Below are 22,872 nucleotides of genomic sequence, written 5' to 3'. Positions count from 1 at the left end.
ACTTAAAAGACAAATTACTTAAAAAAAAAAAAAATCCTCCAAATCTGTAAATGTGAAAGAACCAAAAAGAAAACATAAAAAAATATTAATACTGCTTATCTTAGGATGGTGGGGAAATTGTGACTTTTTTTTTCTCCTTTTGTTTTTCTGTAATGAATAATACATTTTTGTTATGTAATATAGTTTCAAGTGTTATATAAAAATGAAAGTATGGTATTTATAGTATAGCTTACACAGAGTCAAAAGAATGTAAATGACTAAGAATAGTTAGTTATTTTCTCCATTTTTCTTATTAGGATTTAGGCCCTGAATATGAAGATATATTTAATATTTCTTTGAAGTGGATTTTAAAAAATGGAAAAGATGTTGGAATAAGGTAAAGGATTTAATTTCCACTTTGGCCATTTTGTAGTATAAGTAGTGATTTTGGCTCTAAAGTCTCCTTAATTATTTTTTAAATAGGTGTGTTGGTTATGGCCCCGAGGAGCAATTGAAAAATATAACTGATGTGCAGTTTTTACAGTCCACAAGACCACAGATGTCTTTCTGGTGTCGTTTTCGACGTGCTTTTATTACTGTCACCCACAGGTTATTGTTGTTATGCTTAGGTAAGTTGTTGGGGTGAGAAAGAAGATACATGATAGTGTAGAATTTTTGTGTCTGTATTTTACCAGTTGAGAATTTACTTCTGTGGTAGTTCCCGTTATAAATCGTTATAAATGAAGAGAAGTCTTCATTAAGGTATAATAACAGTGACTTTTTTTATACATATTGTCAGTGTTAATCTAAGGACTTAGAAATCAGTATTATAAGGGAAGTTGGAATAAAACTTTATAAGAATGTCAGGAAAAGCAAGTATGGTGCATAAACAGAAATCTTAAGAAAATAGAACAGGAAAATTTAAAAATTAAGCTTATTTTTTATTTTTTATTTTTTTAATTTTTTTTTTTTTTGACGTTTATTTATTTTTGAGACAGAGAGAGACAGAGCATGACCAGGGGAGGGTCAGAGAGAGAGGGAGACACAGAATCTGAAACAGGCTCCAGGCTCTGAGCAGTCAGCACAGAGCCCGACGCGGGGCTCGAACTCACATACCGCGAGATCGTGACCTGAGCCGAAGTCGGACGCTTAACCGACTGAGCCACCCAGGCGCCCCGCTTATTTTTTAAATAATAAAATATTATAAATTAAGTTCATTAAAATTCTTTTTGATTTAAAAAAATATCATTTACCTTGGATTCCTGGATTTTCTATGACTGTTTTGATTGATTATAGGAATTTATTTTTCTAGGTTTATTTTTGAAAGTGAGTGAGCAGGGGAGGGACAGAGAGAAAGGGAGAGAATCCCAAGCAGTCTTCCTGCTGCCAGCGTGGAGCCCAACTCCAGGCTCAATCTCACGAATCATGAGATCATGATCTGAGCTGAAATCAGGAGTTGGACACTTAACCGGCTGAGCCACCCAGGCTCCCCGTTTATAGGAATTTAGAAGATACTTATTTTTTTCTTTTTTCTGTTCAAGTCCTTTAAAAATAATTTACTTAAAGTCAGGTGTAGTATATTTACAGTCTTAGAAAACTCACTTTTCTAATAGCTTAATGTGGCAAAGGAAAAAGTTTGTGAGATGTGGTTACATTGTTTTTTAAAAAAATAGAATTTAAATGTTGAGTTGTCAACATAATGGAAGAGAGAGTTTTTCTAGAGAGATTAAGTGAAACTCAGGAAAATGTTTAACACCAAATTGGTCTATGTAATAGTAATTATGTAGCTAATTCAGTCCACTGTTTTGAAGGCCCATTCCATTATACCATTATAGCAGTTAAAATAATTACTGTAGAAACTGTCCTAAGAGTTCTCTTTCTTTGCTGTGTTTTGTTAACATCAGATTTAACGATTAGACCAATAACTTCAGATTGCAGTGACTTAATTGAATGCCACCGACCACAATTTTTAAAACACAAAATATGTAAATATTGCAGGTGTAGTGATGGTTTGTGTCGTTCTGCGTTACATGAAATATCGCTGGACAAAAGAAGAAGAGGAAACAAGACAGATGTATGATATGGTGGTGAAGATAATAGGTATAAGTATTTGAAAAGATCGAAACTATTTCTAGAGTAGTCATGTGAAAAATTACAACGTGATGTCCATTGATTCATTTGTAAATTTGTTTATTTTCAGATGTTTTACGAAGTCATAATGAAGCTTGCCAGGAAAATAAAGACTTACAACCTTACATGCCTATTCCACATGTGCAAGATTCCTTAATACAGCCTCATGACAGGTGTGTTCAAAATCTTGTGAGTCAAAGTAGATCTGAATGTTGGTATCTTCTGAAATCGTGATAATTATATTGAGAGTTGGGGCCCTTTTCAAGTAGACCTGCTTTACTTTTGTACTTTAAACTCTCCTTTCTTTCTAAATTCCCTGTCTTGTCCTCCTAATTTTGAGTGGCCTGATAGACAACGGGATTTCCAAATCATTATCACTTCTATACATTTTTGATTCTTTGTTGTCAGTTTTCACCTTATTTCCGTTAATTTCATCTTGGTAAAGAAACAGAGATAGACAATAGCCAGTGATGTTTTACTAATAATGCCTTAAATATTTTGTTGTTAATGAAGCTTTTTAAATAAAAATACTACATAATAACTTCTTGAAAATAAAAGATGATTCCATATCCTAAAGCAGCATTCTTCACTGTTAGCAACACCTCAGAATCATCAGTGGACTTTGGGGGGAAAAATTACTGATGCTTATGTTCTACCTCTGGAGATTGACATTCAGTAAATCTGAGATGAGCTTCAAGCTTCTAAATCTTTTTTGAAAAAAACTTCATAAGCAGCGATCAGAAAAATCAGAGTTAATAATAACCATTATCTAATACTTGAAAATTACAATAACCAATTACTAATACTTGAAAAAGATGACAAGCCAAGATGATAGTACATTTGTCATTTTGTTCACATGATAGGAAAAAGATGAAGAAAGTCTGGGATAGAGCTGTTGACTTCCTTGCTGCTAATGAGTCTAGAGTTCGCACAGAGACACGAAGGATAGGTGGTACAGATTTTCTAGTTTGGCGCTGGATCCAGCCTTCTGCCTCCTGTGACAAAATATTAGTAATACCTTCTAAAGTATGGCAAGGTCAAGGTATGTATTTTTAAACAACAACAGAAATAAACATCAGTTTTTCTAATTTTTTCAGCACGTAAAAGTGTTACATGTTTATTTATTTTTAATTTAATTTAATTTTTTTTAAATATATGAAATTTATTGTCAAATTGGTTTCCATACAACACCCAGTGCTCATCCCAAAAGATGCCCTCTTCAATACATGTTTAAAGGAAAATAGTACCATTGAAAGATACATGAAGGCAACGCTCCCTTTGCAGTTTCATCCCATAGAAGGAATTCGTGTTAGCTTCTTTATATACTTCTACTTTCCTCCTTGCAAATATAAACATAAGTGGTTTATCTTTACTATAATAGAACACTATATACATTACTTTGAGTTTTTCCTTTTTCACTTACAGCAACTTAGTATTGTAGATCTAACTATATTCTTTTCCCCTAATTTTTATGCAGATAAGACATAATTTCTGTTTTACATATGTATAAAACATATATAAGTGAAACATAACTTTTTAACTGCTCTTTTTTCTGAGTTTTGCTTGCCTCCCTCTTTTTTATTAAGACTCCTCTACTTGCATATCCCTTGTGCCAAGTAGCTTTTGTGGCTTTCTTTCCATATTGTTCGTAAGGCTTGCATAGCTACAAAAACAGGTATATGTAAATATATAGGAGAGTCTGGTGATTGGTTGCCTTAGGTACCCAAACCTCTATTAGTGATGACTGTTACCTCACTTGAATTTTTGGATGGTTAGTTGCAAAAATTAAATCTTGTTGGTTTAATGTGCATTTCAAAACTAGTCGTGAGTTGAGTTTCTTTAAATCTCCTTGTTGGATAAAAGCATATTTATCAATGTTTGCTAAACACAGTATTTATGAGAAAGTTAAGTTGTTTTGATATTGAAAAAAAAATCCAATCACTCTGTTCTCTAATTTTCACTGTTAAAGAGCTTGAATCATAATAATAATAATGATAGTCTTCAATAATCATGGCATAAAAACGATGCTTTGATGATGCCAAAGATGACACTAAACAATAAACTTTTTGTTTTAAAAGGTGTCTGCGGAAGGGTCTTATGAAATGAAAACAGAATGCAAAGCCAGTCAGATCAGATTACCTTAGTGCCTGTTGTAATGGTTACGAATTCTCAGTCTAATTTCTTCATGTAGCTAGCAGTTGGTGCTTATGTATGCATGTGATGTTCTAGAAAAGGCCATTATTTTGTTCATGTGAATTTATTATAGTTGTCTTATTTTTATTTTGTTTACTTATTTGAAGTTTATTTATTTTGAGAGAGAGACAGCATGAGTAGGGGATGGGCGGAGGGAGGGAGGGAGGGAGGGAGGGAAGGAGAGAGAGAGAGAGAGAGAGAGAGAGAGAGAGAGAGAGAGAGAGAGAGAGAGAGAAAATCCCAAACAGGCTTCATACAGTCAGCGCAGAGCCCCATGGGGGGCTCACACTCACAAACTGTGAGATCATGATCTGAGCTGAAATCAAGAGTCAGATGCTTAACCAACTCAGCCACCTTGGTGCCCTTTTAGTTGCATTTTTAAAATATGAGGTTTTCAAGATGAATCTAAAGACAGTTTCTTGACCTAGATAATCCAAGTTCTTATAAGTTAGTAGGGGGGAATGACAGATTCTTAAGTGCGTTGAATTGGATGCTCTATATCTAGAATTTAAAACCTCCAACTATTTTCATTTTATCATTTTCTTTAGATAGGAAAAGACTGCATAAGTGTGATATAAGACAACTTTAGGTCAGTTATATTAGTTGTAAAACTCAACTTGAATTGATAGAATAGTTTTAAAATGTCCTGCTACTTTATTTCATCAGGGTTCTTCTGGTGTAGTATATGTTTATAAACTATATGCCAAATACTGAGCTATCTTAATTTGAATACTTCTAAATGCACAATGTAAAGACTTATAAACTCAATCTCTCTTTACTTGACAGTTACAAGTCAAGTAATCCCTTGAAAGGGATTGAGAGTAAAATAATATGCCTGTTGCTTAGTTAGCAAATAGAAAAAAAATATAATGGCTGAGATTGTTATTCTGAAGGCAGAAAATCTTGGGGTAGAACCTAGTAGCCATTTGCTTAAGTATATCCATTCAAATTTTTTGGAGGGTTGTGATGATAAAAGTTGATAGACTCCTAGCAAGAGAGATTTGAGTTCAAGAGAATTTGATCATAAAAGAATTTGTTACAGAAGCTGAATAATGAGAAGTTGGTGGGATACTTCTTAATGATAATTACCTGTATCACCTCACTTAAGAACATATAGCCCTAATAAAGAAAGAATTTCGTTTTAATATTATATTTTATGCCATTAGATGTGTAGTCTAAGTATAATTTAAATGACTGACTTATCTTATTGAAGATATTAATACATAAACTAAATTTTGCTTTCACTTAAATGTATCTGAACACAAATGTACTTTAAGTAGTGCTATAGAGTGGGGGTGGGGCAGTTTGGTGGTGGTTTATGTAAAAAGATAGTTTAACTTATTAACAGGCTTAATGTTTATCCTTTTATGAATACTGTGGTTTAATTAAAAGGTACATGGCTGGAGGGTTGGTAATTATAGTAGTCTTTTGAATTCACTCCCACTATAAGCTGTTGTCATTTCATAGTATTTTTTCCAAGTAATTGTTACTTAATGAACCTTATTGAATTTTTAGTTCTCTTCCTAAAGGATTGTTAAGTATAGATTGGATTCTTACATAGCAGTAGTATCTCAAATGATATTTTAAAGCACTAGTTAAAAATCAAACCATACCTGCTGGAGAGAATTATTTATGTTTCCAGCAGATGGAGCCTTCAGAATAAATAGCATTCATTTGAAGGATCCAAACATAATTCTTGAGGTATTTGAAATGTATCATTTGGTAACCACTATCTCTCTGCTTGTACCAGGAGGTGATTACAATTTAGTTAGGGAGACAAAGCATATATCTTAAAAATCACTTGGATCTTCATGATTACTTTGTGACTAGAATTGACCAGGAATAGCTTCTCCCAGAGCTATTTTGTGGAAACTTGGGTCTAGACTAGGATAAGATGGTATTAATGCTTCCATTTTCTCTGGTTCATTCCCTGCTGGCCCAGGCCAGTATTGGAATTTCAAGGAAGTCAGATGGCCTACAACTGAAAGGTCATCAAGAATACCACCTATATTGGGGCGCCTCGGTGGCGCAGTCGGTTAAGCGTCCGACTTCAGCCAGGTCACGATCTCGCGGTCCGTGAGTTCGAGCCCCGCGTCAGGCTCTGGGCTGATGGCTCGGAGCCTGGAGCCTGTTTCCGATTCTGTGTCTCCCTCTCTCTCTGCCCCTCCCCCGTTCATGCTCTGTCTCTCTCTGTCTCAAAAATAAATAAAAAACGTTGAAAAAAAAATTAAAAAAAAAAAAAAAAAAAAAGAATACCACCTATACACTCTGCCAGAGAAGTCTAGGTGGTGCTGGAAGGTTCATAGGCTTTCTTGATCTGGGGTTTGGCAAAGATTTTTCATGTACAGTGGCCTTTCCCCCACCCCTTATCAAGCACTTGTAGGACATTCACACCCCAGACATTTCTTTTCACTAGATACTTCTGAAATCTTTCATTAATTTATTTTTTTCTTACAAGTTTTTATTTAAATTCCCTTTAGTTAACATGCAGTGTAATATCAGCTTCAGGTGTAGAATTTAGTGATTCATCACTTACATACGACACCTGGTGCTCATCACAACAGGTGCCCTCCTTGATCCCCATCACTTATTTAATCCATTGATACACTCTGGTCTTTAGCCATAAACTCATCCTTTCAACTTTCTTGCTTTATATATATATTTGTTTGTTTGTTTTGTTTTGTTTTTTGTTTTAAACTTCCCATACTCTCCAATTCTTTGATATACCTACTTTTTCCAGTTTTTCAGTCTTCCTCCTGGCTTTATTTCTTTTCCTGTCCATCTTAGTTTCCACAACCCATCATTCCAATCCTTTTCTTGCTAGTACCCTTAAGTCATCACCTATCCCTCTTAGCCTGGTAAATTCCAACCAAGGATGAAACTGTTTTGTCTATGTGCAGGTAGCTGAGCACAGCGGGGAAAAAGTCATACAGTTTTGCAGACTGGTATGTCATAAATAATCAACCTCAGTTGGGCCTTCAGCACTACCTGACTTTCATGTTCTTAAAATATTTTACCAGGTCACTTCACTTTCCTGCTCTGCTCAGTAACAATTTTAGATTTCTTTCCATCTTGTCAAACCTTTGCCTTTCTCTCCTTTCAGTTGATGACTCGAATAGAAGCAATCACATAGTCCCTGCCTCAACGTTCTACCACCAAGTCAGTAAAATTGCCAGAATCCACACTCACCCTCACCGCCTATTGCATTTGAAGAGTTCTCTCACTTAACAAAGACCTGAGCCCTTCCCTCTATAGGGAAGGGGATCTAAGCCCTCAGGGTTCCATTCCCTCCAGTCTTCTCAAGCATCTTCTCTCACTGTGTTCTAAACCCCTGCCTCTCCTGGACCTTTTCATCAGCACTTAAACATGCTATATAGTCTCTCTCATCTTTAACACACATTGTTAGAGTCTACACTGTTCTGTAGCTATCACTCTGTCTCTACCCATTCACAGCCACATAGCATTAGTTTACTGTACTCACTGTTTTTACTTTTTCACTTCCCATTTATTCTTCAGCTGATTCTAATCTGTTTTCCATCCCTGACATTCCATGGAAACAGCTCTCAGACATTCATATTGCTAAACCCATTGGACATTTTTCTTTTCTGTCCTTATTTTACTTAACAGTGTTAACAATTGAGCCTGCTTTAAAACTTTCTCTGTTTGGTTTTGGGGATGCCACTTTCTACTAGTTTTCCTGCTGCTTCTGACCATTTGTTCAATCTTCTTTTCCAAATTTTCTTCTTTTCCTGGACCTCTAAAGTGTTGGAGTTTCTCAAGGCCAGTGTCTTTTCTCATTCTACCTGTCTTCCTAGATGATCTCACGATTTATATCTTGAATTAAGTCCTATGGTTTTCAGAGTTTTATACCCACCTGTATACCACCTACTACTAGGATATGGACACCACAAATTGAACATGTGCATGAATTCAGTAACTTCTCTTGCCAAACGGACCTCTTCCCCCGGTGTTCTTGGTCTAATTAATGATACCCCTTCTCAGTCGGTTCTGCCATAAACCTGGGGGTCATCCTTAATCTCTTCCTTACCTCCCATGTACAGTTTTTAAACAAGTCGTGTCAAATCTACTCCGTATGTCCTGAGTCTGTCTACTTATTTCCATCTGCATTGCTGGCCTATCTTACCCACGTTAGTATCTTCTTTCTCTTAAACAACTATGGTAACTTTCTAACTGGTCTCCTTGCATTCGCTTTTGTTTCCACCTAATCGATTTTCCACATAACAGTCTACTTTTTAAAATTATAATTTTAAAAGATAGATCTCATCATATTATTCCTCTCCTTAAAAAAAACTTGAGTGACTTTCTATTGGTCTTACGGCAATGTCTAAACACTTTAGTGTGATCTTCGTGGTTCTCAATAATCTGACCTGTCCCTGTTAAGGTTTATCTTTCTATTGTTCCTGCTCTAGCCACAGTGGCTGTCTTTTAGTTACTTGACTGCACTGAGCTCCTTCTTGCCTGGGGCTGTATATAAGCTATCACATTTGCTTGAAATGCCCTTTATACTTCTCTTCACTCTGTCTACTTTTATTACTTTTTGGGTCCCAGCATAAATTTTATTTCCTCAAGTGTTATACTTCCAGACTACCTAAGTTACTTTCACAGCTTCCTGTATTCTTCTTTCTTAAGATTTGCCACAATAACGGGTTTTTTTGACACGGTTTCTCATCTGTCTCATCCACTAAACTGCAGACTCTGTGATAGCAATGATTGTCTCTCTTTGATTTACCTTAATATCCAGGGGTCTGGCTCCTAGGAAAAGCATGCAATGAATATGTTTTGAATGAACTAAATGGAACAGTGACAAATAGTAACACTAATTTGTTTTTTGTAGCATTTCATTTAGATAGAAGAAATTCACCACCAAATAGTTTGACACCATGTTTAAAGATTCGAAATATGTTTGACCCAGTTATGTAAGTATTATGATCAGAGGTACATGTAATTTTTATTTGGAATATCCTTACATTGTTATGTCTGTAATTGAACAATCTCTTTTACTTTTGAATCTCTAACTACAGAAATGTTATGTTTTTCTTTTCTCCTCTTTTGTTATATTTCAAGCAAAGGTCTGGCCAAAAGACACAGATGTATAATAATTTGTTAAATTACAAATCTTTGTATGCACTACGAGTCCCCATGGCAGATAAATGTTTGAGTCAAATTAATGATACACGTGATGATAAACAGTATTTTTTGTTAAGTATATAAATCTTGTCTGCCAATATTCTTTGCCTCATTAGGCAATATAGATAAATATCTACTATTTTTAAATTTCCAATCTCTGATTGTAAAAATTCTCTGCAAAGATGTACACTTTTCCTTCTTAAGACCTGTCTACTTGTCCATGTAATATTCGAGAAACTTTTGTGTCCATTTAATATTTGAGAAACTTTTCTTTTATATGTTATAGCAGCACATGCATCCAGAGATTAGCACAGTCAAAAGTTATTGCCTTAGAATCTGTAATATTTCATATATAAGCTGCAATAATTTCTAGAATTTGCTTCTTAGATGTTACTTATTTGTCCAATGATACAACAGATCAGGTCCTGTTTTGTAAAAAAAAAAATTCTAACAGTAGAAACCGTATTACTTAGAAAATACCCATACATCCCATTTAGTAACTTATTTATTTCAAGAAATGGTTGATATAACGAGATTCCAAATCAGTGGCAACAAAATTGGAACTGTGGAGAAAAGAAACTCTGTCAGTACACATAACACACCCCCTCCGTTTTGCAGAGATATAAGCACTTAGCAGTGCTCTGATCCCTCTTTTGAGAAGCTGACCTCATTACTTAGGGATTAGGAAATCAGTGCCAGTCTAGTATTTTGTTACTAAGATGAAGATTTATGATTTAAAGTGTAGCCACTCTCCCTTCGGCTTGCCCTCTGTATCTCACAAGTAAGACAAATAGGCATCGGTGCAGCAGGAACTCTTAAAGTTCTTGTGACAGTAAGGTGATGCTTTGTGCAAAATGTTTGTCTTGTATCATTCCTCCATTATTTCGAAAAAGAGAACCCCAGAACACATTATTTACTAGGAATTGTCCTTAAGTTTAGGAATTTGAAAATATAATTTAAAAAAATAGTACTCAAGTTTTTTAAGTTCACTACAGACTCATTAAAGTGTTAACGCTTGCTAGGGAGAAAAAAAGAAATGACTACAGGTACATAAGATTTCAGACGTAAAAATGACAGCACATTTGTTCTGCCGTGCTCATTGCCTCAGCTCTGTGCCTTCTTCCACTGGAAATGAGAGAAGGTCTGGGACTGTGAATGCTAGTATTTTTTAATTCTATATAGTACTTGTAACAAGTATTTACCTAACTACTAGTTTTAACACTATGTAGTTTTGAAATTATTCCCATTCTGGTAGGGTTTATGTGTTATAAGAGACAATAAATACTTCTAACGGAATAGGAATATGGTTATTGATTTTTTTTTTCCATCAATTTTTAGGGAAATAGGGGATCAGTGGCATTTGGCAATTCAAGAAGCAATTTTAGAAAAATGCAGTGATAATGATGGCATTGTTCATATTGCAGTAGACAAAAATTCACGTGAGGTAAAGTAACTTTTACTATCGAATTCTACATTTAGGATTTGTTGCTATTAAACTAAGACTGTTTCTTTTTTTTCCTCTTTCTTTCTTTGTTTCTTTTTTTTTTTTTTAATATCACAGGGCTGTGTATATGTTAAATGTCTGTCTCCAGAATATGCTGGAAAAGCTTTTAAGGCATTGCATGGCTCTTGGTTTGATGGTAAGAAGTTTAAGTATTACAAACATTTTAAAAACATAAATTATGGCTTACTGTTAAATTATACCAGATTTTAAATTAAAGAATATTAGGTCAGCATTTTAGAGTAATAATTTAAGATTCCTTTATTTGCATATTATGTTCATATGTCTTTTACCACAGTTTGTTTTTTGTAAATATTAAGCACATTTTTACAGATCTAAAATATTATTTTTATCTTACAACAGGGAAATTGGTTACAGTAAAATATTTACGACTAGATAGATATCACCACCGCTTTCCCCAAGCTCTTACTTGCAATACTCCCTTGAAGCCATCAAATAAACATATGAACTCTATGTCTCATCTTCGTCTTCGGACTGGCCTAGCCAATTCTCAAGGAGGTTCCTGAAAAGACTTTCTTCCACTCCTAGGATTGGTATTTACAATAGGAAAATTCCTGTTTGGCTTCTTGTCTTCCTTTTAAACGCTTTTTGTATGTAATATTTTTATTGAATACAGCTCTGTTTGAATGTTCCAGAAATCTTAAGGTTCCAAAGGGACTTAACAGTGAGGCAGCAATGCCGAGTAGACAGAACAATTGTTTCATTTAGTTTTTGGAGCTCAGTTAAGCCAATGCATTTAAAGTTTTGCATGAGGAACATTGACGTTATTAAGCATTTTCAGATGTGGTGGTTGTGTTTTTGCACCACAAAGTGTTTGGATAACCACACAAAAGCATGGTGAAGAGGCCTCTTGTATTTCCATAATTTCTTGTGAACTAATGTTGTGAATTTTTGTATACAGTCACCTGCATAGTTCCTTACCAGGCCAGTGTGGTAAAACTGTTAATTTCCCAATTTAACCTTAGGTTTCTATTGCTTGTAAGAGATTCATTTGTTACAGCTGGAATACAGGAAAATTAATTTGGGTTTAGTGGTTACATATACGTGTAGGTGGATGTACATGTACTTAAACTGGCTTTTGTATATATGTATAAATGCTGGGGGTTGGCGAAAGTAGTCTTGTTTTGTGAGGATGTCTGCATTAAAGCAGTAAAATAAGCTTCCTATTTTATTCATAATCTAATGTGTACATATGTATGTGTATATATGTGTGTATGTGTATATATATGTATGTGTATATGTGTATATATATACACACATATATACATATGGCTGTACTATCACATAGATCAAACAGCCAAACACCTGGAAGTATTAGATACAAGTTTAAAATATCTTTTATAAGTTTTATATAAAAATGTCTGAGTATGATTTTGTGTGAAAGTTACGATATCAGTTGTAATGGATTCAAATTTATGTGAGCAATAAAGATGCAATTGGCAGATATTGGAAAAGTATTTTGTGAAAAGCTGTATTTATTATAAATACTAGGACTATGTCATAGTACTATTGGGAGTAAGTCATTTTCCCAATTTATTTATAATTTAATGAAATGTCAGCTCCCCTGTTCTATGTCAAGTTTAAAGCAGGGCACATTGTTGCAGCAAAATGTGTCTTTGAAAATTTATATTTGAAATTTTGGGTCATGAAAGCTTGCAATATAGTAAATGCACGAGTGACTGTTGCTTTGTGCCTCGGTATTTACTTTGTTTCAGTAAAGTTGCTTTATTACTGTTTATGATTTCAGATTAAAATCGTTGCTGAGCAGAGTTTACTTGTAACGTAACAATTGGCTTTTTAAAAAACAACCTGTTGATATATTGTTGTCAGTCCAAATGAATATGTGAAACAGCTGGAATTGTACCAATTTTGATTTTGTTTAAAGCTCAGTTTCCTTTTTGTTTTTTATTGTATATGTGTTGGGTTTGCAGCATGAACTTGCACAGATAATGCACGTTTTCTGGTTAAGTAAACATGATGCACACTGTTCTGTAACAGAAAACCCTATTGTGCCTTACCTATGTGCTTTTGTGGGCACCATGTTTATGAAAAATAAAAAATGATTTGTTATCTGAAGAGAATAAATTTTAAATTCTCAGTTTATGTCTCAGATGCTAAAGTGTGAGAATATAAATATATATATAATATATATATAAAATAACCAATCTTTCTGTATTTTATGTGCATCATAGTGATTTATCTGAGCTTAGTGACCCCATCTCGTGACCTGTTGCAAGAGTGAATGTAAAAAATAGTTGTGGCATTTTAAAAGGTCCCCTTTTGATGCAGATGCATCTTTTTTTTTTCTTTTTTGCTTCTAAAACATATTTCATGTAAACATTGTACATTTATTATTGTAATATATACTATTATGCAGCTTATTTTACCTGAAACTGTTAAGCCGACCAAGATCCCTCCCTGCAAGACAGATGGGAATGTGTATAATAACTAGATATTTGAGAAGTTCTGAAGTTTGATGTAATCTGTTACTTGTCCTGTTAAAAAAAAAAAAGAAAAAATTCTAATTAAAAATTTATTAGGTTTTTTTTTTTTTTAATGCGTCTTGGCTTTTAAAAAACTTTTTAATGCCCTGTGTCTTTATTATTTTTTTTTAACCAGTTAAAATAGGTGCCTTTATTTTAAGTCATTTTGGGGATCTGTAAATATATGTATGTATGGTCATAAAGATGGATGAAGACCCTAAAGTTAACTTTAACCATCCATTCCTCAGCATCTTCCTTTTCTTTATGAAAATGTCTTTTTCTCACTCTCAAGTGTTTGGATCAAAGGGGGGCAAGACTATATACATCAGCTGTGTCACTAAAACAGCAGTTTTTTCATAGCAAGACTTTCTCAAAAAAGGAAGCTATTCTTTTACACATTCTGCTCAAACTCCGTATCACATTATAAACCAACAGTTTAAGGGCTAGCTACTTTGAATAGCATTGGTTTAGATTTTTTAATGGTTTAATCAAGTAAAAAAAAAAAAAAAAGGACTTGGTTAATCAGTCAGTTGGTAGACTTTTATTGATTGCTAACAAAGGTCAAGTATTGTTACTTGTTAGGGATGCAAAGATGAAAAAGACATGGCCCAGTCCTCAAGGTGGTCGCACTCTAGAGGAAGAACATAGAACAGATAAGTTAAAAGATAGTGTGGAGAATATAGTGAGAGAAAAAAGCAGAAGAAATCCTGGGAGTACAGAGAGGCACCTTTTTCATCTTAATAGATGGGAAAGACATAAGGCAGATGAGATAACAGCTGAGCCATATTTTAATTTAAACATTTATTAAACATTTCTTAATTAGTATAGCTACAATGATAAGTCTCCTTTCCCTTGAGCTCCTAGGGGAACTTTTATTCTTGTGATGAGCTCATAAAAATTGGTGCATGGAACTGAAGCTATGACAAAATCCATTTTCAGACTCATTGGTCTGTAGACTCCTGAATATCCTGTGAATATTGAAGCCTGATATTCGACTTCTTTATATTTTCCTTGTATGGTATTCACTGTTTGGATGACAAGTTGTCTAAGTGGGCAATGTTTTTTAATATCACATGCCCAGAATATTTCCTTTAATACGATTGACATTACGGTTCTCACTGCTCCTAGTAACGTCACATTATTATAGGTCATGTACATGGCTTCTTCGCCCTTTTTCCCTAGACTTATCTCGGCAAGCCACTTCTTCCAGATGACTCAACAGAGGATGCTAAATCAAGCAGAATTTGGGCAGCCACTCTTTTGGAAAGGATGCTGAGGAACAGGTACTTAAGAACTGAAAATAATTAGAAACCAAAAGTTGTGGTTTAAAGAATCTGAATATCCAGGATGCTCATCCTCTTGGTCCAGTAAGCAGGACTAGCTACTACTGCCTCTAAGCCTCCTTGGAGAAACTTTATAAACAGAAATACATCCTGATTACACCTGAGAACCTCTGCTGGGGGCAGCAGGATAGATTCATTTTGTCGATTCTTAGATTTTAAAACCAATAGAACCCATGTACTTAGACTCACCTTTTTTCCTATGAGTGGGTGGACATTGGAAGCCTGCACATGCTCCTTAAATTGAAAAGGTTATCTAGGCATAGAAAGCACATGAAAAAAGATTGATAAGATAAACCTACTGCATGTATAAACAATATAAAAGTAGACCGTGATAAGACCATGGAAGACCTTGTAGGTCACATTATGAAGTTTGGATGTTGGTTAAAGGGAATTCAGGTAAGGATTTGTTATGATGAAAAATGGAGAAAGGATTTAACGAATAAGAAATGGGAAGGACTTGATTCAAAATTGGGAGAGAAACTGATGTTCAGTTTTCTAGTGTGGGAATTCTAACAATCACAACATTTAGAGAACAGATGATAAGTAACAAATTGAATGGAAAAGATGGTAATTGAATTTTTGGACATTTTGAGATTGGGATGCCTATGGAATATTCAGGTGGATATTCCTAGCAGGTGACTGGATTTCTAATTCCGTTGTATTTTGAGAAAGATCTGAGCTAGAGATACAATTTGGGAATTAAAACCATGAAAGTAAATTAGATGACCCAGAGAATGAGAGAGAGAATCCATAGACATTTAGTTCAATGCCAATTCTGCCATATTTAATGATGTGGTTGGGAGGGGGTGAAGTATTAAGGAAGATTTGAAACCAATTAAGAAGGTGGAATGTAACAAGGTCTTTGGGGTGAAGTTAAAGTGGAAATTTAGTATGACTATCACATATCTGACTTGGGCAACTGGTTAGATGGTGGTGACATTCCCTAAATTATGGGTTACCGGAGTGGGGAACAAGAGGCCAATCAAGGGTGCTAGATAAGATGTCTCAGAACTGTAGCAGCTAATCAAAATAATCCTCTGACTTCTCAAATGTAGGACATTGTTAGAGGAAGGGCGAGAGGGGATTGTCTGAGAATCTTACCTTTCTAAAATACATAATTGTTACTTGACATAACGTTCTGGTGTTCTCTATGATTCTCTGATAACTGATTAGAAATTTTCCTGGATCATAGAAAAATGAGATGTGGAGTAGATCTAGAAACCTATGATTGTCAAAAGAAAGAACGATTACAAAAGTTGGCTTTTAAATAGAACTGTTCATAAGTGAGTGGTTTGCCAACCCAAGGCTAGAAATTTACTTGAAGCTATGTATTAACTAGTCAGGTCTTACAGGTGTGGAACCATGTTTTTTGCAACTTCATTTCTGCCTTGATCTGTTGAATTTAAAATTTTAACTTAAAAAATTTTTATGTACGTATGTATTTTTTTGAGAGAGAGAATGAGAACGTGAGTGGGATTGGGGCAAAGGGAGAGGGAGAGAGTCTTAAGCAGGCTCCATGCCCAGAGTGGAGCCTGATAGTAGGACTCATTCTCACGACTGTGAGATGACCTGAGTCAAAATCAAGAGTCGTTAACACTTAATGGACTGAGCCACCCAGGTGCCCCCAAAATTTTAACTTCTTTAAAAAAATTTTCTTTTTTTTACCATTTATTTTTGAGAGAGACAGAGACAGAGTGTGAGCTGGGGAGGGGCAGAGAAAGAGGGAGACACAGAATCCAAAGGGGGCGGCTCCAGGCTCTGAGCTGTCAGTACAGAGCCCGACGCGGGGCTCGAACTCACCAACCGTGAGATCATGACCTGAGCCGAAGTCGACGCTCAACTGACTGAGCTGCCCAGGCGCCCCTTAACTTCTTTTTAAAGTTATTTATTTTGAGGGAGCGGGAAAAGGGGCAGAGAGACAGAGACTCCCACACGGATTCCATACTGTCAGCACAAGGCTTGAACTGAAAAACTGAGATGACCTGAGCCAAAACCAATAGTCAAATGTTCAACTAACTGAGCTCCCCTAAAATTTTCAACTTTTTTTTTTTAATGTTTATTTATTTTTGAGAGAGAGAGAAAATGAGTGACCGAGGAGCAGAGAGAGAAGGATACACAGAATCTGAAGCAGGCTCCAGGCTCTGAGCTGTCAGCACAGACCCCGATGCATGAACTGTGAGATCATGACCTGACCGAAGTCGGACACTCAACCGACTGAGCCACCCAGGTGCCCCTAAAATTTTAACTTTTAAGAGGCAGTCTTATTTTTGTATTTCCGAGTGCTGAAATACTTCCTTTTACCGCTCCCCACACAAAGGCTACTAATGTGGACATTTTGAGATCTTAGTAGCTTTTTATTTTGTACTGAATAATAGCCAAGTTCAAGTTGGTATTCAAGACCTGCCTTTATCTAGACCAGTGCTTGTCCAATAGAGATATAATGTTAGCCATGTGTAATTTAAAATTTTCTGATGGCCAAGTTAAAGAAAAAATAGGTAAAGACAGGTAAAGTTAACTTTAATAGATTTTATTTAACCTTATATACTCAGGATATTATCATCTCAACATGTAATCAAAAATTTTATTGAGCTATTTTATATGCTTTAAAATCTAGAATACAGTAAAACCTTAATTTGTGAGCATAATTCGTTCCGAAAATATGCTTGTAAGCCAAAGCACTTGTATATCAAAGCAAATTTCCCCATAAGAAAAAATGGAGGGGCACCTGGGTAGTCAGTTGGTAGGTTAAGCATCCGACTTCAGCTCAGGTCACGATCTCACAGTTCATGGGTTTGAGCCCCTCATCGGGCTCTGTGCTGACAGCTCGGAGCCTGGAGCCTGCTTCAGATTCTGTGCCTCCCTCTCTCTCTACCCCTTCCCTGCTCGTACTCTATCTCCCTCTGTCTTAAAAAAATAAACATTAAAAAAAAAAAAAGGAAACTCAGATGATTCGTTCCACAACCTAAAAATATTCACATAAAAGTTATTACAATACTGTAATATAATACAAAATAAAAAAAAATAACCTGCACTTACCTTTGAAAACCTTCATGGCTGGTGTGAGGGAGACAAGAGAGGGGAGTTATTGTGTAGGACGACTTTCACTATCACTAACGGAATCACTGCTGTCTTTTGGCTCAATGGAATCTTTTTCTTTTGGTGCAGCTTTAACAAGGAACCTATTCAGTGACACTTGCTTTTGCCTCCTTTTGAGGATTTCGTGGAAATGTGATACCACATTGTCGTTAAACATTCATTGCTCTCGTTGCTACAGCCTTATTCAGGTGGTGCTTTTCTACAAAATTGCACTGTTTCCCACATTTTACACATCTCCCTGATCTCATTGGAGGTGAGAGTTTCCTCCGCCTTTTTCTCCTCTGCAGAGAAGACCTCCTCCATAATATCTTGCTGTTGCTCGAGATGCAGATCCATCAGTTCATTGGTGGTCACCGTGGCCTGAGACCAAGCATCTGAGCATCGGAGGCTGTCACCCACAATCCTGCAGTGAGAGAGACAGAGAGAAAGAAGAACCACTGGCTCAGTAGTGATCATGTGATGTTCGGAGTAATGGGCTACTCGTATTGCAAGACCTTGCTCCCTTATCAAGTTAAAATTTATTAGAAACGTTTGCTCGTCTTGCAGAACACTCGCAGAACAAGTTAGTCACAATCTGAGGTTTTACTGCATATGTACACTTACAGCTAGCATGACCCTGTGTTGTAGGACTTACAGTGCTAAAACTTACACAGTTGGTCACCTTATTAACAGCCCATCTCAATTCAGATACCACATTTTCACTGAAAACACTTGATCTATATTTAGATTTTGTAACCTTTACAGTTGGAAAAAGTAGATTCACAGACGCAGGTTCTTCCAAACTTCCGTAAAAAGTTTTCCTATAGGGGCGCCTGGGTGGCGCAGTCGGTTAAGCGTCCGACTTCAGCCAGGTCACGATCTCGCGGTCCGTGAGTTCGAGCCCCGCGTCAGGCTCTGGGCTGATGGCTCGGAGCCTGGAGCCTGTTTCGGATTCTGTGTCTCCCTCTCTCTCTGCCCCTGCCCCGTTCATGCTTTGTCTCTCTCTGTCCCAAAAATAAAAAAATAAAAAAAAAAAAAACGTTGAAAAAAAAAAAATTAAAAAAAAAAAAAAAGTTTTCCTATAACTGAATCAGGTATCCCTTTTTAAGTTTACATTAATTCAGATGAAAACTTCAGTTCTTCAGCTCTAGTAGCCGTATGTTAAATCCTCAGTAGCCATGTGTAGCCAGTGTTGACCATGGTTACAGTGCAGGTCTAGACCGGCCTGTACCTTTCTAGCTAAATCCCACTTCGACTGCCAGCAGGGTCCAGCTAAATTGCACTGCTGTCTTTCCTGGGCACAGTAACTGTCACTTGATTCCACTTTTACTGGCACTGTTGTATCGTTCGTTTTGCTTGAGACATCTCATTTCCGGTTTCCATAGACCCAAACCTTGCCCATCCTGTGAAATGTGATACAAATGTCTCCTCCAGGAAGCGTTTCTGATTATTTCTAGCTAGAAGTTATTCCTTCTATGCATTTCTGAAATACTTGATTTGCACTCCTCTTACTGTTTTCGGCAGTTGCTTGTGGTGTAGTTTCTTGTAGTCTGCTCTATTTTGGCTTCTCAGTCCTCATCATTCCTCTGAAACTGCTCCTCCAGAGCACCAAAAAACTTCCTTTTGCCAAATTCAAGAGTCGTTTCTATAGCTTCATCTTTCTTGAACTCTTTGCATCGTGGGACGTTGCTGGTCATTGCCTCCTTTTTTACTTATTATGAAATAATTTACACCTGTAAGAATCTATTGAAAGTTTATATTTTATTTATATTTTGAAGTATAGCATCATTTTAAGATCTAGAATATTAACTTGGAAGCACATCTCTGCCTTTGCCTGATGCTTCTCTCTCCTTTCCGACTCCCAGATAACCATTATTCTGGATTGTGTGTTAATAATTCTTTATTTTTCATTATAATTTTGCCACATATGTATGTATCTCTAAATACTATATTGTTTGTTACTGCTTTTGACCTCTCTATGAATAGAATCAAATGCATACTTCACTGACTTTTTGTTGAACATCGTCATTGAGATTCATCTGTCCAGATGCACGTAGCTCTCATTAATTGTGGCCGTGTAGTATTCTATTGTGAAATATGCCACAATTTATTCAAGTATCTCTGAGATTGTTTTCAGTTTTTTACTATTATAATTAAGGTAGCTGTGAACATTCATGCTTGAACATATTTTCTGCTGCACACATTCAAGTTTCTGTAGGTCAGTAAATGCTCAAAAGGTGTGGTTCTCAAGTTAGCAGCATTGAATGGGAACTTGTTATTCCAAGCAAATTATTGGGCCCCACCTAGACTTGTTGAATCAGAAACTTTGGAGTTGGGGCCTAGTAATCTGATTTTCACAAATCCTTCAGGTGATCCTGATGGCACATTCAAGGTTGACAATCCTGGGTATAAAGGTGCCCTTTGTGAGGTTAATTTGCATTTCCTGATTAAGATTTTTCGCTTACATATTCTTGAAATAACTTTCTTTCTTTTTTACTGTGACATTTGAGAAATTCTGATGAGGAAATGGTTTATGCCTGGTCCCCCCCCCCCCACCTTGCTCATTTGTTTTGTTTCTTAAGTTCCGCATATGAATGAAATCATATGGGATTTGTCTAACTTATTTATTTCACTTAGCATTATGCTTAGACTAATACTCTCTAGCTCCATCCATGTCATGGCAAGTGGAAAGATTTCATATTTTAAATGTTTGGTAGAATTCACCATTGATGTCATTAGGCCTGGCCCTCATAGGTAGTTTTTTGATTACTAAGTCAATGTTTTCACTTAATATAGGTCTATTAAAAATTTCTCTTTCTTCTTAGGTTAGTTTTAGTGGTTTATGTCCTAAGAATTTTTACATTTCATCTATTCAATTTCTTGGTGTATATAGAGTTGTTCATAGCATTCCCTTATAATCTTTATTTCTGTAATGTTAGTAGTAATGCCCCCTCTTTACTGATTTTAATCATTTGAGTCTTTTCTCCTTTTTTCTTGGTCAGTCTAGCTACAAGTTTGACGTGTTGATATTTTCAAAGAATCAATTTTTGGTTTTGTTGATGTTGTCTATTATTTTTCTATTCTCCATGTCTTTCCACCCTAGTCTTTTATTTCTTTCCTTCTGCTTGCTTTGGGTTTATTTTGCTCTTCTTTTTCCAGTGTAGTTTTGAAATCTTTTCTTTCTTTTTTTTTTTAGCACGGTCATTTACAGCTGTCAATTTTCTTTTCAGTACTGTGTTAGCTGCATCTCGTAAGTTTTGGTATATTGGGTGTTCATTCTGATTCATCTCAAAGTATTCTAATTTCCTTTTGGTTTCTTTTCGGACCCATTGGTTATTTAGAAGCTTATTTCACTTACACGCATTTATGAATTCCTCATATTTCTTTCGGTTACTGATTCTAATTTCATTCCATGTGATTGGATAACATATTTTGTTTGATTTCAGTCCCTTTAAACTTTTCAAAGCTTATTTTATGGCCTATCATTTGGTCTATCCTGAGGAATGTTCTGTGTGAACTTGCGAAGAATGTATATCCTGCTGTTAAAAACTAGGTGACCAGACATCAGCAGATATTCTTTGGGCCATACCTGCCTCCCATACTTGATCAAATCTTTGATTTTCTGCTTTTGTTTTGTTATGGGCCTCGAGGAATTTCCCTTACATTATTGCCAGATCAGTAATTGACTTAAAGGGATGTTTTTCATGTTTAATCCAGTATAAAAGATGTTTTATTCATTTATCTAAAAAAATTTTTTTTAATGTTTATTTATTTTTGAGAGAGAGAGGCAGAGTGCGAGCAGGGGAGGGGCAGAGAGAGAGAGGTAGACACAGAATCCAAGCCAGGCTCCAGGCTCCGAGCCGTCAGTATAGAGCCCATCGTGGGGTTGGAACTCAAGAACTGCAAGATCATGACCTAGCCGAAGTTAGACGCTTAACCAACTGAGCCACCCAGGTGCCTCTAAAAGATATTTTATAATGAGAGGTTTATTCAGTCTGTCGTTCCATTCTATTGCTGGAAGTAAGTTCTTACCTTATCCCTTCCTTATTGCCCCTGTCCTTGAAAATCACTTGTGTTCTTTAAAGAAAAGTAATCTCACTCTTGTGATTGGTGCCTTGGTTCAATAGAGATATTCTTTTTTCGATGGTGATTTAATAGATAGGTAAACTGATATCACCTGTGAATAAATTCAACAAGAAATATATAAGACCTATGTGAGGAAAACTTTCCTAAAAGAGATCAAGGAAAACAAATAAATGGAGATATATATCATTCTTCCTTGATAGAAATGCTGAAAATAGCAAATACACTAATTCTTCCTAAATTAGTAAAGAGGTTTAATGAATTCCAATAAAGATTCCAATAGATTTAAATTAACTTTTAGGGCTTTTAAGTGAATTTCTATGATATCAGCTAAAAGGATAAACAAAAAAGAGTAAGTTTTTAAAGTTAAAATATGATTGAAAAGCAGAGACTGGCCCTATCAGATATGAAAGCAAATTAAATCTGTATTAACACTGTTACACAAATATAGGAGTAGACAATTAATACCTTGAAACAGATAATTATCGAGTATAACTGGTACCAGAAGGTCACTTACATTAAATCTACTTAAATCAAGGATCAAATTTTTATAATAACTAGTTTTACTAAAACTAACTTGAAATATTTTGCTAAAAATATAAAAATAAACTTATTTTCTATATAATGAAGTTAACTTCTAAATATTTTAACTTTTAGAAATAACTTTTGGCATTTTTCTTGACAAAATTATTTGAAACATGAAATGCTAATTTTCATTTCATGTTTGATTTCTCCTCCTTAATTGAATCATTTTTCAAAAATTTCCTAGACTTCATTTTTGTAAGGGTTTCTTTCTAATCAGACCATTCCTTTATACACTTCTTGTGTCGTTGCCCTTTTGGCCTTGGCTTCTGCCCTTTGATTGCAAGCTGCACTGACACATTCTTAGCTCTGCTCATGATTTGAACAGTTCTCC

At 35.5% G+C, this 22,872-nt stretch overlaps 1 protein-coding gene and 1 long non-coding RNA gene across 4 annotated transcripts in view; one reads left to right on the top strand and one right to left on the bottom strand.

Moving 5' to 3' along the window:
• LEMD3 (LEM domain containing 3) overlaps positions 1 to 13,070 on the top strand; it is a 66,115-nt gene extending 53,045 nt beyond the window's left edge. Inside the window, exons 5-13 of the mRNA XM_058742120.1 lie at positions 297 to 376; positions 463 to 608; positions 1,978 to 2,079; positions 2,180 to 2,282; positions 2,973 to 3,151; positions 9,158 to 9,239; positions 10,789 to 10,894; positions 11,012 to 11,090; positions 11,315 to 13,070. Coding sequence (XP_058598103.1) covers positions 297 to 376; positions 463 to 608; positions 1,978 to 2,079; positions 2,180 to 2,282; positions 2,973 to 3,151; positions 9,158 to 9,239; positions 10,789 to 10,894; positions 11,012 to 11,090; positions 11,315 to 11,478 — 1,041 coding nt within the window. The 3' untranslated portion in view covers positions 11,479 to 13,070. The remainder of the gene's footprint in view (positions 1 to 296; positions 377 to 462; positions 609 to 1,977; positions 2,080 to 2,179; positions 2,283 to 2,972; positions 3,152 to 9,157; positions 9,240 to 10,788; positions 10,895 to 11,011; positions 11,091 to 11,314) is intronic.
• Positions 12,652 to 22,872, bottom strand: part of LOC131519268 (uncharacterized) — a 28,202-nt gene continuing 17,981 nt past the window's right edge. Inside the window, exons 4-8 of one of the 3 annotated variants that reach the window (XR_009265567.1) lie at positions 21,906 to 22,050; positions 17,835 to 18,297; positions 15,900 to 16,020; positions 14,988 to 15,051; positions 12,652 to 13,467 (exon numbers count right to left, since the gene is read on the bottom strand). This is a non-coding gene — a long non-coding RNA (uncharacterized LOC131519268). Of the gene's footprint in view, positions 13,468 to 13,569; positions 14,087 to 14,987; positions 15,052 to 15,899; positions 16,021 to 17,834; positions 18,298 to 21,905; positions 22,051 to 22,872 lie in introns of those variants that run through there. The other 2 variants (XR_009265565.1, XR_009265566.1) reach the window with 2 other exon arrangements.

The sequence above is a fragment of the Neofelis nebulosa genome, chromosome 8, assembly GCF_028018385.1.
Source record: "Neofelis nebulosa isolate mNeoNeb1 chromosome 8, mNeoNeb1.pri, whole genome shotgun sequence".
In the NCBI taxonomy this organism is placed as follows: domain Eukaryota; kingdom Metazoa; phylum Chordata; class Mammalia; order Carnivora; family Felidae; genus Neofelis; species Neofelis nebulosa.
The sequence above is the reverse complement of the archived record's forward strand: the minus strand, read 5'-3'. Positions and strand labels throughout refer to the sequence as shown.